This window comes from Protopterus annectens, chromosome 11.part0 (assembly GCF_019279795.1).
Source record: "Protopterus annectens isolate FY-2018-M chromosome 11.part0, PAN1.0, whole genome shotgun sequence".
Classification (NCBI taxonomy): Eukaryota; Metazoa; Chordata; order Ceratodontiformes; family Protopteridae; genus Protopterus; species Protopterus annectens.
The window spans coordinates 533018139-533034182 of record NC_056745.1 but is presented as its reverse complement, the minus strand read 5'-3'; the positions used below and the strand labels follow the sequence as shown (position 1 = coordinate 533034182).

Here is a 16044-nt window from a genome sequence, read left to right as displayed (position 1 = left end):
AGAGATCACCAACACCCAAGTTACCAAATACACTGCTTTGGCATTTGTTGCTCATGTGAAATGCACTGAATTTTGTGACAGGAGCTTTTGACACTCCAAACCCAAATGGTTTGCCTTCACTGGGTTAAGTCGAGTACAAAAAAAAAGGAAAATGACTAGGTTTAAAAATGGTCGTCAATGGCAGCTAGCCTTGTACTTACCTATGAAACTGTGAATAGCTGTATGGGGTAGTTTGTTTATTTTTTATTTTATTTTATTTCACATTTGGTAACCGGGAGAGTCTGACTGGACACAAGTCCTTTTTCAGCGGAAGCCCAGGGAGAAAAGCTCCCATACATAATATAATACAAGATAAAAAATTCAACTACATTGAGCAATTTTGACATAGAATGAAAATAAGCAACAAACAATACTGTGTAACAGATTCACATTTAGAAAAGAGGTAGGATAAAGACATCTAATATACAGTACAGTAAATAATGCGTAACAGTAGATGCATTATAGGGGTTGTAAATAATTGTCAGGTTGATCCCTTGTTGCAGATTTTGGTATCAACATAAAACCTAGACTCATATGTATAGGATATAATAACATTCCTTTTGTAGTATAAAAATGGGTTTTAGTCTGAGAAACATTGTTCAGTGAACAATATTTAGTCTGGTGGATATATGAGAAGCCAGGGTCTTGGAAAGGTATGGATATTTGTTTGATAGTTAAGTTAATGCAATTAGTTAGATAGTATCAGACATTGTGGAAGAATTAACCAGGGCTGGAGCAGGGGCATAACCAGTTGTCTGCCAGATGTGATTTCAACCATTGTTTAAACTTTGATAAGGTAGAATGTGATACAGTCTTACGGGGCACAGCTTTCCATTTTTTAGATATGAAGTTGGATAAGAGGTAATCACCAGCTGCATTGTTTGCTTTTGTTACCTCCAGTAACAGTTTGTCACTTTGAACGTAGTGACCAATTGTTTGAGTAGGGAGTTATTAAATTTTGGAGGGAGGGGATTTTGCCAGGTTGGTGTATGATTTTATGGGCAAAGATCAGTTGATTATAGAGGAGGGCTGGGGAGGCTCAAGCCAAGTAAGTTAAAGAGCTGAGCAGTGGTGTGACCTGTAAGGAGAGTTTGTGGCAAACCTAGCTATTTTATTATAGCAGGAATCGAGTTTGACTAAATCATTTTTTCTCAGGTTTGTGAGTATTGGGGATGCATAGAGGAGTGTTCATATAAGGTGAGTGCATGCAATAGCAGAATTTAGCCTGTTTAGTAAGGAGCTGTTTTTTGTACAGAACACCAAGTTTTTTATGCACTTTCTTTATGGTCTGGGAGATATGGCTGTCAAATTTCATATGGATCTATATTACAAGATCAAAACTTCAGGTAGTCGAATACCTAAAGCTCAATCCATAAATAGTGAAAGCTGAAGACCGCAAATGGCCACTTCCGTGAATTTTTCTTCAGGGAAAAAATTTGCTTGGCCCTTATGCAGAATTTGCCCTTTTCTGCAATGTAGAACAGTCTCAGAGTTTGTATATTTAGTTAGGGTGGTGTGGGCGGCACAGCCCCCCACTTGATTTAGGTTTAAAAGTTTTTTTTATATGGCCGAGCAAATTCTTTCCCTATGTGTAAGTGGCCATTTGCAATTTTTAGGTTTTGATATTTATAGATCGAGGTTTAGGTATTCGACTACCTGAAGCTTCGATCTTCTGAAATAGACCCTTTTATATTGCAGTCAATTTCAACACCTAAAAGTTTAGTATGAGTAATAGGAGAAATGATGGTGTTGTTCATGGACATCATATCGAAGGGGGGGGGGTTAAAGTGGTGGATTTCGTAGGGCTAAACAGAAGCAATTTAGTTTTGAGTTTCTGAGCCATGCTTCCACTGAGAGAAAGGATTCCTGGGTAATATAGTGGAGTTCCTGGGGGGAGGTAGCAGAACAAATTAAGGTAGAATCGTCTGCATATTGGATGACGGAAGCATGAAGAGGGGAAGTATGTAGATAAGTTAGTAAAAAGTGAAAAGAGTAGGGTCCTGGAATGGAGCCTTGAAGGAACCTGTTGTAACTGGGAGAGGGGTGAGGTCGTTCTTCCATTGTGCAGCCTGCTGACGATCAGATCAATAGCTTTGGAACCATGCTGTAGTGGGAAGACTAATATTAAAGTTGGAAAGAACTTGGATAAGTTTACTGTGGGTGACCATGTCAGAGGCCTTGGTGAAGTCAAGAAAGATAGCAAATACAAATTTACCATTGTTCCTGTGGTGGTTGTTGAGTCTTTCAGCTTTTCCCAGTTAGGGGTCGCCACAGCAGAACTCCGGTCCGCTAATGATTGGTAGTTGATTTTTACGTGCCAAGTTACCAGCCCTTATGCACAACCTTCAACAAACGTACGCCCATTCACACATGTCTCCACGCAGAAAACGCTGTAGCTGAGAATCGAACCGTACTACGTCTTACTGTGAGGCGACAGTGCTACCGCAGCACCACCACTGCGGGTTGGTGGTTTACTATATTGGTAAAGGACATTAATGCTGTAGTAGTGCTATGGGAGGGGCGAAAGCCATAAGTGTTAGTTAAAAGTTTGTGTGTTTGTAGGTGAACCATGGTTTGTGTATGTATGCATCTTTCTAAGGTTTTAGATAGGGGAGATAGTATGGCTATTGGACGATAATTAGACAGTTCAGTAGCATTACCGCCTTTGTGTAGAGGTGTGTTATATGGGAGATTTTATAAACTGCAAGGACTTTATTTTCTGACAAGGATCTGTTAATGAGGACAGACACAGGGAAGGCTATTGCATCGGCTGGAATTTGCAGAAATTCTGCTGGGAGTTTGGTCTGCAGCTAGGATTGTTGGTTTTAGTTTTTTAAGCATTTTTCATAACAGAAGACATAAGTTAAATATTTTTCATTTTGTTGTATAGACACTTTCATTGCCTTTTCTGCGGTTTAATTCTTTGTTACTTAATTATATAAACAGTGCCAGACAAAAATGTCTTGTAAGTTTGTTACGTTCTACCTTTGTAATAAGTCACATTGTAATTCAAGTTTTCTTTGTAATTTAGTTGGCATTTTTGGATCATCGAGGGCTTCGGCATCCTAGTCCAAAAGTACGAAGCAGAGTAGCATATCTGTTTTCCAGATTTGTGAAATCTTTAAGGTAATATTTGCACCCTTTCACAATGCACCTGCATGTTATTTGATTTGCATTTTTTCATATTTTGTGTTTAGGTAGCAAGTACTGATAGTGATGGTCATTGACTACAATTTTGTGTAAACTGAATGCCATTAAGTAACAAATGTTTGTGGTTTAGCTTGGAGGGTTATGGTTTATATATAGCTAATTGTCTTCATTTTCATGTTGTTGGTTTGTTTCCCTCATCCTGACTTTCCCAGCTGGACAGATCTACAACTCTGAGCAAGTCACATGTTCAAACATCATTCCTGCCCCCCCCCCAAAAAAAAAAAGTTGGTAGTTTATTTAGTTAGGAGACAAAACTAAGTCAAACTACATATTGCCATATTAATGAGTTGGTGTAAAGATACTTCTTAAGTACGTGTAGTTTGTGGAATGTCTCCTGGTTTAATCAGTGTGACAGGGTCTTGGTTCTGCCTTTACAGGCAGCTTGTTGTTTAACAAAGCATGTTATTACAGCTACAAGAGAATACCTGTAAAGATCATGGTCTTCTTCTAGCAACAAGTTTGTGAAATCCCCTGTTAAGGAAAGATACAAAACTCAGATTTCAGCCAGACAAGAAATGTCTTTATTGAAGAGCATAATCGTGGGAGACAATATAAACCTGTCTGTCCCCGAGCTAATGGGAGAGCTCTTAGTTTTATAGTAAAATTACACAGTATAAATGAAACAGTTATGGAGTTTTAGCTGACTGGACCAGAAAGAACAATGAATGTTTTTGAAATGTCCTACTGATGGTGCATCCTTTGGCTTTCTTACCTTGATCACACTGAATAATTTTATTTCTGTGTAGCTGAACTAACTGAGCATGAGAATATGCTTATGTCCGGTGAGAAGTCACATGGACATAGACTTCATTTTAATTAAACATGGATTGCACTTTTGATTTTTTTTTTCATAAAATATAATTTCTTTACTGTGTGTAGGTGTATGTCTTTCATTCAGTGCTATGAAGTGTTACTTATATAATATTTTTACTACAAAATTGAAAATTATCAATATGCACCGACAGCTTACAGACACTTTTTTCATAGGTTCATAGGTAAGTGCTAGGCTATCTGCCCAAGGGCATTTTAAGCTTAGCCAGAATGTGTTGGCTTTCGCCACCCCCTTAGATTAGTTCCCCAAACCAAAAGACAGCTGGTTCACCCAGGCTAACACTGTGCTGAAAAGCAAATAAGCTGTTTCTGCAATCGTACGATCTGAAGAAGAACTATTCAAAAGCGCTTATCGTTGTACAAGCGACTTAATTTCTATTATTTTTGTTCTTATTTTGTTTTATTTCATTCTTTTCATTAAATTCTGGATTTTAACAGAACTTTTATTACTGGATTGCACAGACAGTTTATTTGCCTTTCAGCACAGTGTTAGCCTGGGTGAACCAGCTGTCTTTTGGTTTGTGGATTAGTTATTGGACAGTTCACCGCAGCAAAAGGGAATATTTCTTCATTTTTTAGATTAGTTCCCTGTGCCCCTGTCCAGCAGAGCCACTGCAGTGATCCCCGGGGTAAATTTTCTGTTGCCCATCCACCCATCAAGGTTTCTCTTGAAGAGTGTTAGTGAAGGGGCTCTGCCTGATATATATTGGAATCCTGTTGCAAAGCATGGGAAGTCTCTGGGGCAGGAATCTATCCCTCCAGCATGTCCTATTTATCGTTGTGGGGAGGTTTATATCTCTAGAGTGTATGGATCTTAGGGATTTGTTTTTTTTAGGTGGAGTATGTCCATCAATGCTGGGTTGGACATGGCCTTGTATGTCAGGCAGAGATCACCTCTGAGTAAGCGGTATGCGACCGAGTACAGCTGGAGTTTCTTGAGTCAGGCTGCATAGGGCATCTGTTTGAGGTCAGTAATCCTCTTGGTGAGGTACTTTTGTGGTCTTTCCAGCTGTTGCAGGTGTCTTGTAAGGTACATCCCAAATGGGGCGTTGTATTCTATGATGGGTCTAATGAGTGATGAGTAGAGGCACAATAACCTCTTTTGTTCTAGATGCGAACCCTTTTGTGATTAGGTGGGCCACATAGAAGGATTTTCTAACCACCTTGGCAGTATGATTATCAAAGGAGATATTACTGTCTACTTGGGTCCCCAGATCCCTTATTACATTTTCTGTATTTAGGGGGCTACCACCTATGTGATAGTTCATGGGTGGTTAGTTTTTTCCAAATGGAATGACTATGCCCTTTTTGGCATTTAGTTTGAGGCCATGATTTTAACACCAGGTATCTGTCTCAGTGAGACCCTTCTGGAGGGTGTCTGTATCAGCCAGGGAATCAGTTATGGCCCCTAGTTTGCAGTCTTCTGCAAACTTGGTCAGCCATAGTCCTTCTATGCTTGCCTGTACCTCTGAGAAGTATATACCGAACAATATACAGATTTCACTTCCACACGTTGCCAACACTAAGTTGGTGGCCGGACCTACCCAAAATCAGTGGGCAGAGGCTTAAGCATGGGGACTATTCAGCTGGTACCAGAAGAGGAAAAGGGACAAGGTTTTTACTCGAGACTTTTCCTGGTACCCAGAAAAAACAATTCATGGCTTCCTATCCTGGACCTGTCTACTCTAAACACCTTTTTGGAGATTCCAAAATTCAAGATGCTGACTCTTCACCAATTACTTCCTATGCTAGGCAAAGATGCCTGGTTGGCAACACTAGATTTAAAAGAAGTATACCTGCACATCCCAATCAGGGAATCTTGCAGAAGATACCTACACTTCAAAGCAGGCTACACGCACTATCAGTTCTCTGCACTGCCCTTTGGCTTATCTACTGCGCCCAGGGTATTCCAAAGTGCCTAGCTCCAGTTATTGCATTGTGCAGGCAAAGAAATATTTAAATATACCCATACCTGGACGATTGTATAATTCAGGCAGAAAACCAGGACATACTTTTGAATCATCTGGCCTTTGTAAAAAGGATTCTAACTTGTCTGGGGTACACCATAAACGAAAAGAAATCACACCTGGTACCCTGTCAACAAATTATATTCCTGGGAGCAAGCTTGAATACAACTTCCCAGATGGCTTACCTCACGCCAGAGAAACAAATTCATTTGACAACCTACTTCAAACAAGTGGCCCCAAAAACCCTGCTATCTGCAAGACAAATATTGCAAGCCGTGGGGTTCATGGCCTCCTGCATTCTTCTAATTCCATATGCAAGACTGCATATGAGGAAACTACAGTGGTATCTAAAAAGCCTATGGTGTCAACATTCTCAAGACCTAGAAACAATGATTCCTGTCATACCTTGCCTACGCCTAGAATTCCTTTGGTGGGCAGAGGCCTGCCACCCAAACAAGGGACTACCTTTCACACCACCCCATGCCACCCAAATCCTAACAACAGACGCATCAGACTATGCATGGGAGGGCTCACCTGGCAGGGATGTGCATTCAGGGCAAATGCACCTGCATATCAATCAAAAAGAAATGTTAGCTGTACAGAATGCTCTGACAGCCTTCAAAGACCACATTCTTCCAGGAAAACTAATGGTAAAGAGGGACAACACCACTTTTATGTGGTACATAAACAAGCAGGGGGTATACATTCTTACCCCCTCTGCAGACTAGCCATGGCATTGTGGAACACAGGCCTTGAGCTACCAGTTGCACCTACAAACTCAATTCCTGCCAGGAGAATTAAATACACTGGCAGATGGACTAAGCAGAAACCTCATGGACCTGCATAAGTGGAAACTGGAATCAAGGATTTTCAACATGTTGACAAGCAAATGGGGGAGCCCAGATATAGACCTGTTAGCCTCTCCCCAGAACTGCCAATTGGACAAATTTTGCACAATGACTCCCCACAAACAGGCCTGGAAAGTGGATGCTCTGTCCTTCAGCTATGCCTTCCCCCCCTCTGCCTCTGCTCTCCAAAGTACTACTAAAACTCAAACAGGACAAACCAAGGATGATTTTGATTGCTTGGCCTAGCCAACACTGGTACCCCCTCCTGCGCAGTGTTTCACTGTTATCCCCATGGCACCTGCCTCAGACTCCTTCCCTGCTGTCTCAGCAGGAGAACCAAATTCTGCGCCCTCAGCTTCTAACACTGAACCTTGCAGCCTGGTTAATTACTTAATCTCTCCTTTACCATCCCTCAGCAAACCTGTGATGGATATCATTTTAGAGGCAAGGCCGCCTAGTATTAGAAAATCTTATGCTGAAAAAGAAAAAAAGATTCTGTGCCTGTAACCAATCTCAAGGGATGAGCACAGCAGCACCCAATTTACCTCAGATTTTACAATACTTAACTGAGATGCTTCAGAAGGGCCTGTCTTTTTTCCTCCATTAAAATCCACGCCTCAACCATTTCAGCTCATTATAACACATAACCTCCCCTCTTCTCTCATCCACTGCTCAAGCAGTTCCTCAGAGGGGCCAACAGTTTGAGACCACCCAGGAGAGCTCCAACCCCAGCCTGGGAGCTTAACTTTGTCTTGGAGAAACTCACTCTACCTCCTTTCAAGCCAGCTGCTACTGCAGACTTAAAATTTCTTTCTTGGAAAACAGCTTTCCTTTTAGCAATCACTTCAGCTAGAAGGGTATCTGAATTACAGGCCCTTATGGCAGTGCAGCCTTTCATCATCTTTCATGTGGACAGGGTGTCCCTCAGAACCAATCCATCCTTCATGCCCAAGGTGGTGCCAGTGTGGCTCTTAATCAGTCCATTCATTTGCCAACCTTCTTTCCCAATCCACAGAATAAAGGGGAATACTGCATTCCTTAGATGTGCACAGACAACTTAGATTCTACTTGGACAGGACTAAACCTCAAAGGAAATCTGAACAACTGCTGGTGGCATTTGCTGCAGGGGCAGAGGGGAAGGCTATTTCAAAGCAAACCATTTCTAAATGGATAAGCCATTGCATTCAATTCTGCTATAAGCACCATGGAAAACCTATCCCCCAGGGGATCAGACCTCACTCTGCCAGGGCTGCGTCTACCTCTACAGCCTTTCTCAGAGGCATACCTACCAGGGACATCCTAGAAGCTGCTACCTGGAGTTCTGTACATACTTTCACCAAGCGTTGTCATTTGCCAATTTTCTCTAAATCCAGAGCTGGCTTTGCCACTGCAGTTTTGCAGGGCCTTATAGCTGGCCCTAATGCTATCTAAAGTCCTCCTCCCATCCATAACTTTGGGAATCTACCTAAATGTAATGACTGCAACAATGAAACACAAAGAACGTAGTACAGTTGTGTACACTTACCATATATGTAGATATTCGAGTGTATTCACTGTTGCAGTCCTGGTTACCCTCCCTCCAGCCCCCTAACGTCTTTTGGCTATACCTCTACTCTTCCTTTACTATGCTTAAAAGCCTTTTTGGTGTATTTGCTTTTTTGTTGGAGGTATATCTTTGTACTTTTATATTTAATTGCTTCCCATTAGCGGGGCACCTGACATCTGGGGCAAGAAAAACTGATGGTAATGGCATCAGCTGCATGTTTTATACCCCTGACGTCATGGAAGAAGGGACAGCAAGTGACGCAGGTCCCAAGACTTTGTTAATCAGGCTGACTGAGTGCTACCTGCAAGCAGATAACCCAAATGTAATGACTGCAACAATGAATACACTCTAAAATCTACATTTATGGTAGGTGTACACAACTGTACTTTTTGCTGACTGGATTTTTAAGGGTTGCAGTCTTTACAGTCTTTGTTTTGTTTTTTTAACATTTTGGATTTTTTTATGGTGATGTGTCTGCATGATAAATAGCTGATCCTGCAACTGCTTTTTATTTTTTTCTTTTATCATTTTACCAGTAAACTTTGTTGCCACAAATAAAGTACATTTTGTTTTGTAGTTTTAATAGATGAGGTGGCCATGTTATGATTTAAGAAAGCCAGTTTTAATGTCATTTCTAGCTGTGCTTTTGAGCGGGGGTGGTACTGGTAATAGCCAAGCAGTAATGCCATTAATACAGATTATTCAGTTGAGATGATGCTGAGTATATTTTGAGATATTAATTTCTTATGTGATGGATGTTTTTTTTCCCTGATAAAAATTGCCATCAGATTTACAGTAAGGGTTTGCACATCAGTAAAGTTTACTTTGCTGTAGGTTTTGATAAGATCATCTTACATTGTCTTATAGGTTCATAGGTTGGTACTAGGCTATCAGCCCTAGGGCCTATACAAGCCTAGCCATAACAATTCCCTGGCTATTTCTTCCCACATTATTTACATTCCTGGACCCCTGTCTAGCAGGGCGACTGACGTGATCCCTGGGGTGAATTTCCTTTCTCCCATCCAATCGTCAAGGTTCCTCTTGAAGAGGTCCAAAGAGACACTCTGCTTGACATGTATGGGCAATCTATTCCAGAGTCTGGGGAGTCTCTGGGTCAGGAACCAAAAGGGTAAGTTTTTTTATTGTTGGATACAGGTAATGATTATTATTTTTTGACTGAAAGGAATAGTTTGTCCTTGTATTTTTCATGTTTAGCATCTACAGTTTACAAGACTTTATTTCGATGGATTGTTTAGGATGACTGTTATGGGTACACGTGGCTTATGAGCAGAAGTAATAACATAATACACCCTGCATTTTAACACACTTAAAGTTTTGGTAGTAGGGATACCAGTGTGTTAGACTTTTTGGTGGAAGATAAGCAGTATTTGCAATGTTTAGGAATTAAGACTTGTGGCAGCAGGGCAAATATCATTATAATATTCATTTTTAAAGTTACAGTACTGTTGCAATGGAAATAACTATAGTGGCTTTTTAAATAATTGTAGGCAGGAGTGAGTTATTTTGGCATAATGACTGCTTTGATTACTTTTAAACATATTTTGACCTGTTGCATATGGCAGAATGAATTTTACACACAGCACTTTATTGCTTGATTTGCAATATGTATTAAAAGTCATGTAACTTCATTTATTGGGTAATGAATGACATACAGGTGGCATCAGGTCTCATAATTTATTTTAATGGTAGGAGGTTGAGTTTTGGCTCTGGTCTGATTGGAAACCCAAGGGTCAATGTTCGCATAGCGATTCCTGGTTTTAATGGTCCTCGGTGCTTGACATTTTTAAGTGCCTTTTTATTATCAGTGTGGATGTTTTTTGATGGGGGAATCAGGGATTCATGTTGCTGAACCAACACATTGGATGGCTGTGGCAGTTGCTGTTATGAGGGTGACTAAGAAGGAAGCCCTTTGTCTAGACTGAGAAGAATGCTGTCAAGTAAATGATTTAATATAGGTATCTGAAGTTGCCCTCTTCATTTCATTACCTGTGAGATCCAGTTCCGATCCTTGGAACCAACCAACCGCTTTTCTCCAGCTTAAGCTTCCTGACTTGAGCTCCTCTTTCATACCTATAATGCTCCGCTCCCTCAACGTACCTCAGATCCATACCTCTCAACCTGTTACAGCAAGAAATCTGGACAAAGCCATTAGTAAAAGTGGGACAAAGGCCCAAAAATAGGGACAATTTTTAAATATTGATCTTATAAACTCAGAAAGCTGATAGAATAGCAGGTTTTGCATTTGCATGAATTTTCTGAAGGATATGAAGTGCAAAACTCAAATGTCTATATCATTATTTTCTAACTTCATTCTTTAGTGAATTGCCACTAATTTGCCAGAAAACCATGATTTTATGAAAAACAGACCAAACATATGAGGCAAAAATCTGGATATTCTGTTAAAATCTGTATAGTTGAGAGGTATGCTTGGATCTTGTTTGCTGTGCTTCGTGTCAGCAGCAAGATGTTTTTCATGTTTCACTGTTGCAGTCATTACATTTGGGTTATCTTGTTGCAGGTAACCCTCAGTCAGCCTGATTAGCAGTCTTGGGTTCTCTGTCGGTTGCTGTCCCTTTTTCCCTGAAGTCAGGGGTATAAAACATGCAGTTGACACCATTACATCAGTTTTTCTTGCCCCAGATGTCAGGTGCCCCCCCCCCCCCCTAACAGGAAGCAATTAAATGTAAAAATGCAATGGTATACCTCCAACAAAAAAGCAAATACACCAAAAAGCTTTTAAGTATAGTAAAGGAAAGGAGAGGTATAGCCTAAAGAAGTTAGGGGGCTGAAGGGAGGGTAACCAGGACTTAAACAGTGAATACACTCTAACATCTACATTTATGGTAGGTGTACACAACTGTACTTTCCTGTGGCTGTGAGTTTCTCCAGAGAATTTATGTTATCTTGGTAGTTTGTGAATGCTTTTACCTTTTATCATTTTTACATATTACCTCCTTTTCTCTCTGAAGTCCTTGCTCCTTAATTGTGTCTTTTGTGTGTGCGCACGTGTATAAATAAGCTTTCCCATTTCTGCCTGTTCTATCAGGAGTCGCATTTCCTTAAGTTCGTTTTTCCTTCCTTAATATCCTTTCATTTCTGACATGTCTGAGAGTCAGAAACTTCAAGGTTTTAAAAAATGTACTTCCTGTGGGCAGAAGATTCCTCTATTGGATGCCCACAGGAAGTGTGTTTATTTCTTGGGGCCTACCCATCTTGATGCTCCTTGCCCTAGATGTCAGGCTTTTTATCCCCAGGCTCTGGTAGACAAGAAGAGCAAACTGATTCTTAAAGGGGTTGCTGCCTTCTCCCACCAACTCAGAGGGTGTCTTCCAACTACAGGGGCTCAACCCCCTCCTAAAACTCCTAAGGAGTCCAGGGAGAGCAGACTTCTCTCTCCCACATAGTCTTACTTGGAACCTCCTAAGTTGGCTCTAAAGTAGTCAGAACCGATTCTATCTGTGCCAAGGTGGGTTCTGACTTCTTCCCCTCTGCTCTAGTCTCCTCCTGGGGCTGAGTGACCCTTCACCAGTTCCATTTGTGTCAGCACCTACTTCTACTAATATAGTTTTCTAGACCTGATCTCACCCCCCAAGAGATCTTTGTGACTTATGTCATCAGCCTGCAGCAGGTCTTCCTGGAGCCTGTTCTCCAAAGAGGCAGTTCCTCAAGGCCCAGAGTCAAATGGGGCTTGTGTTCGCTCCATCCACATCTGGTTCAGTGAGGGTTTCACCTTTCTGACCTTTGGCTCTTTCTCTGCTCCACCCTTTGGTTTCAGAGTCTTTTGTACCATTGGTCTCTGGTGCCGAGGTGTCAGAACTGATGGGAGATTTCTTCTTCACCTCCAACTGTTTCCCCAACCCATTCATCTCCCTTGGCTTCCATTCTGAGCATATCTGTTAATCATAGCATCAAGGGTGGTTACGGGGGAGAGCGTCGACTCTGAAACTTTCAGAGCCTTTGCTTACTTGTCTCATTTACGACTTTCTGCAGCTTACCTCTGACTCCCCCCTTATGTGCAGGGAGCTTAGGCTCTCCCAGAGGTGTTAGCCCTGGTGGCTTTGGCTTTGAGAGGACAGCTTTCAGTAGTTCGCACCAAGACCACCCCCTGCACTTTCTGCCATGGTACCTTCCCGTCTCATTCTGTTTTGATGCCCAAGGCCTCCAGTCTGCTGCGTGGACAGCTGATCCCCCAAAGCCTTCACACTATTCTCACAGCAGATCCAAAATTGCCTTCTGTTACCTCCCTGGAGCTTCCCACCGAGGAGGTCTCCCAGAAGAGGCTGTGTAAAAGGAGACACATTGATTCCCCTACAGAATCAGTTACCACGGACACAGATTTCAAGGAAGGAGAAGGGTCCTCAAAGTCCCCACCTGAAGATGTCTCCTTTGGAGACATTTTAGAAATCCTACTCCAGTGGTGGTTGGACAGCCCAAAACCCTTCCTCGGAGGAATCTGTTTTGTAGGAGGCTTTCGGTTCAGGCCCATCTACTACATGGGTGTCCTTCCCCCGGCCGACCCACATATTAGTCATAGATGATTCCATTGTAAGACATACTGATATCCCTCTCACTAGGCTGGATAAGGAAGAGGTCACAGTCATTTGTCTGTCAGGCATCAGGATGCTCCATATCACGCATGCACTCAAGTCTCTCAGCAACAGGTACTGTTATGACTCTGTCACAGTTCGTGTTGGTGTGAACAACTTGAGATGTACCTTTCTGGACTATATGAAGAGAGACATGACTGAGCTCTCAGACAGGTATGTCCCTAGCCTTAAGCAGCATTTTACCTTCACCTAGCATGATGGCTTAATAGAAACAGTAAATGATTGACTTCAATAGTTGGCTTAGCTTCTAGTATTATTCAAAGGGAATCCACTATCTCCCGCCTGGGACAACATGATTAGCATACCTCGATGCTTTGCCACAGATGGTCTTCATCTGTCACCCCTGGGATTTCGGCTACTGGCTAAGGCTCTTGCCACCCCATAGTGCCTTTTTTTAGGAAGTGTCTCAAGAACAAAATTCCCAACATAAAAACTCCATTGAAAAACAGCCTCAAGGTTATCCTCCTAAATGCTAGGAATCTCAACATGAAACTGCACTGATTGGACGTTGTCTTAACCTTGGAAGATGCAGACATTTGTGCAGTCACAGAGTCCTTGTTCATGGCTGTGGAGAGCACCCCAGCCATACTGGATTATACCTCCTTCCACACATTCAGACCTCAAACTGAAGAAGTGAAAATTAAAGAAGGTGGTGTATCAATATTCATTAAAAAATAAATACACCTCCAGATTGGTTAAAAAAGTATGACTCCCTGGAGGCACTTCAGGTGCAATTAACTTTGGATAAGACACCTGTTCAAGTCATTGCCAGCTACATGACCCCCTCCATGAATCAGGACACCCACTCTGCCTATTTTGGATCTACTTGAGTCTATCAAGATACATCCGAACACCAGGTTTTGGGTAACTTTAACAAACAATCCATTGACTGGTAAATTGTTCGTGTTCAAACTCATTTGCTCAAAGGTTTGTCTGCTTCATTAACTCCAGTGCCCTGGACTAGCTGGTTGACACCCAGACAAAGGGTGCCAACATCCTGGATCTGGGGCTCACCAGTATGGGGGACCACTGTAGCACACCCACTATAAAGTCCTTCCTGATGAGATCTGACCACTGATCAGTCTCATTCAAAGTAACTATCACACCTAACCACACCCCAGCAGCAACTAAACTAAAAAAAACTTCTCCAAAGCAGATTATAACCTCTTAATGGATCATATAAATAGCTTCATTGCACCTCTTCCCTCAGATGGAACTGGCAAATATGCCAAGCTCTACAGCAAAGCTTTATGAAAACACCTGCATAACTGCACTGACTCGGTCGTACCGGATGAGACCAAAACAAGCTCCTCAAGGAAGAGCAAATCTGCCCATTATAGAGTACAACACCCTTTTTGGAATGTACCTCACAAGACATCTGCAGCAGCTGGAAAGGCCACAGAAGTACCTCCCAAAGAGGATTACTAGCCTCAGCCTGATGCCCTACACTGACCATCTCAACAAACTCCAGTTTATTCCGTAGCATATCGCCTACTCCGAAGTGATCTCTGCCTAACATATAAAGCTATATCAAACTCAGAGCAGTTGCACATGCTGCACCTAAAGAAATCCCAATTCCCCCGAGCTACACACTCTAGGGACCTAAACCGTGTTACCACAATAAACAGGACATGCTGGAGGGATAGATTCCTGTCCCAGAGACTTCCCATACTCTGGCACAAGCTACCCATCTGTGTCAAGCAAAGTTCCTCATTAGCACTCTTCAAGAAAAATTTTGATGAGTGGATGGGAAATAGGAAATACACCCTGGGGATCACTTCTGTGGCTCTGCTTGACAGGGGCACAGGAAAATAACTTTCTTGGGTGGTGTAAGCCAGGGAACCTTGTTGGCTAGGCTTACTTAGGCCCTTGGGACAATAGCCTAGTACCTACCTATGAACCTATGTCAGAGGCCTTTGGTTGACTAAGTTCACAGATAATTGGAAACTAGGAGCAGTCATTGATTTCTTCCCAAGATGTGAACACCCTTTAAGTAGGTTTAATACAGGCAAATGCTTGGTGCCAAAGCCGTGGCTTAAAACTCAATACAAAGAAATGCATTATTGCACCCTTTGGGAAGTCTACCACTCCAGGTAACTATGTCATCAATAAAATTGCCTTAAAAGTTGATTCACTAGTCAAGGATCTGGAACACATGTAGATAACCTAACCTTTGACCTGCATGTGTCCAGGGTAGTAAGAAAATCCTTCTATGTTACTCATCTTTTGAGCAAGGGCATGGCATTTAGGCCCAGAAAGATCATCAGACCCGTCATAGATTATAATGCCCCTTTTGGTACATACCTGGACAAACACATGCAGCAAATGGAACATCCACAAAGGTTCCTTACAAAAAGAATGCAAGGAGAAAATGCAGTGTCCTAAGCTGATCGCCTCAAAGCCACATCTCTTTACTTGATATCAGAAAGATCACTGAGAGGTGATCTTTGCCTGGCATACAGGGCATCCCTGGACCCTGGTTTGACAAACCTTTTGCACTTTTGCACATTCACAAAAACAGCATCAGAACTACTAGATTAAAAGACCTAAAATTTGTGTACGACATAAATACCTCATGTTGGAGAGACAGATACGTTTCGCTTAGAATTCCCATTCTCTGGAACAGGCTCCCCATCCATGTGAAGCTGAGGTCCTCCCTATGCCTTTTTAAGTGCAATTTGGACCGATGGATGGGTAATTGGATATTCATCCCTGTCTGGATCATGTGTCCCTAAAGGGCAGAGAGAGTCAGTAAATCACCACTTACATAAATCAAATTTGTGGGTCACAGCTGGGTTGTATGGCCAGGCTTATAAGGACCCTAGTGGTTATTAGCCAAGTATACACCTATGAACCTGTGAACTATGGTGGACAACTACCATTAATAGGCTTTACAATAAGAGGAAGAAATTGCTGTCAGAGTAAGGAGGAGTGAATCCTCCTAAACTGGAAACACTTCGTCCTCAGCTTAAACA

At 42.0% G+C, this 16044-nt stretch overlaps 1 protein-coding gene across 1 annotated transcript in view; it reads left to right on the top strand.

Moving 5' to 3' along the window:
* XPOT (exportin for tRNA) overlaps positions 1 to 16044 on the top strand; it is a 3393313-nt gene that overhangs the window by 1851599 nt on the left and 1525670 nt on the right. The window contains exon 15 of the mRNA XM_044088045.1: positions 3071 to 3165. Coding sequence (XP_043943980.1) covers positions 3071 to 3165 — 95 coding nt within the window. The remainder of the gene's footprint in view (positions 1 to 3070; positions 3166 to 16044) is intronic.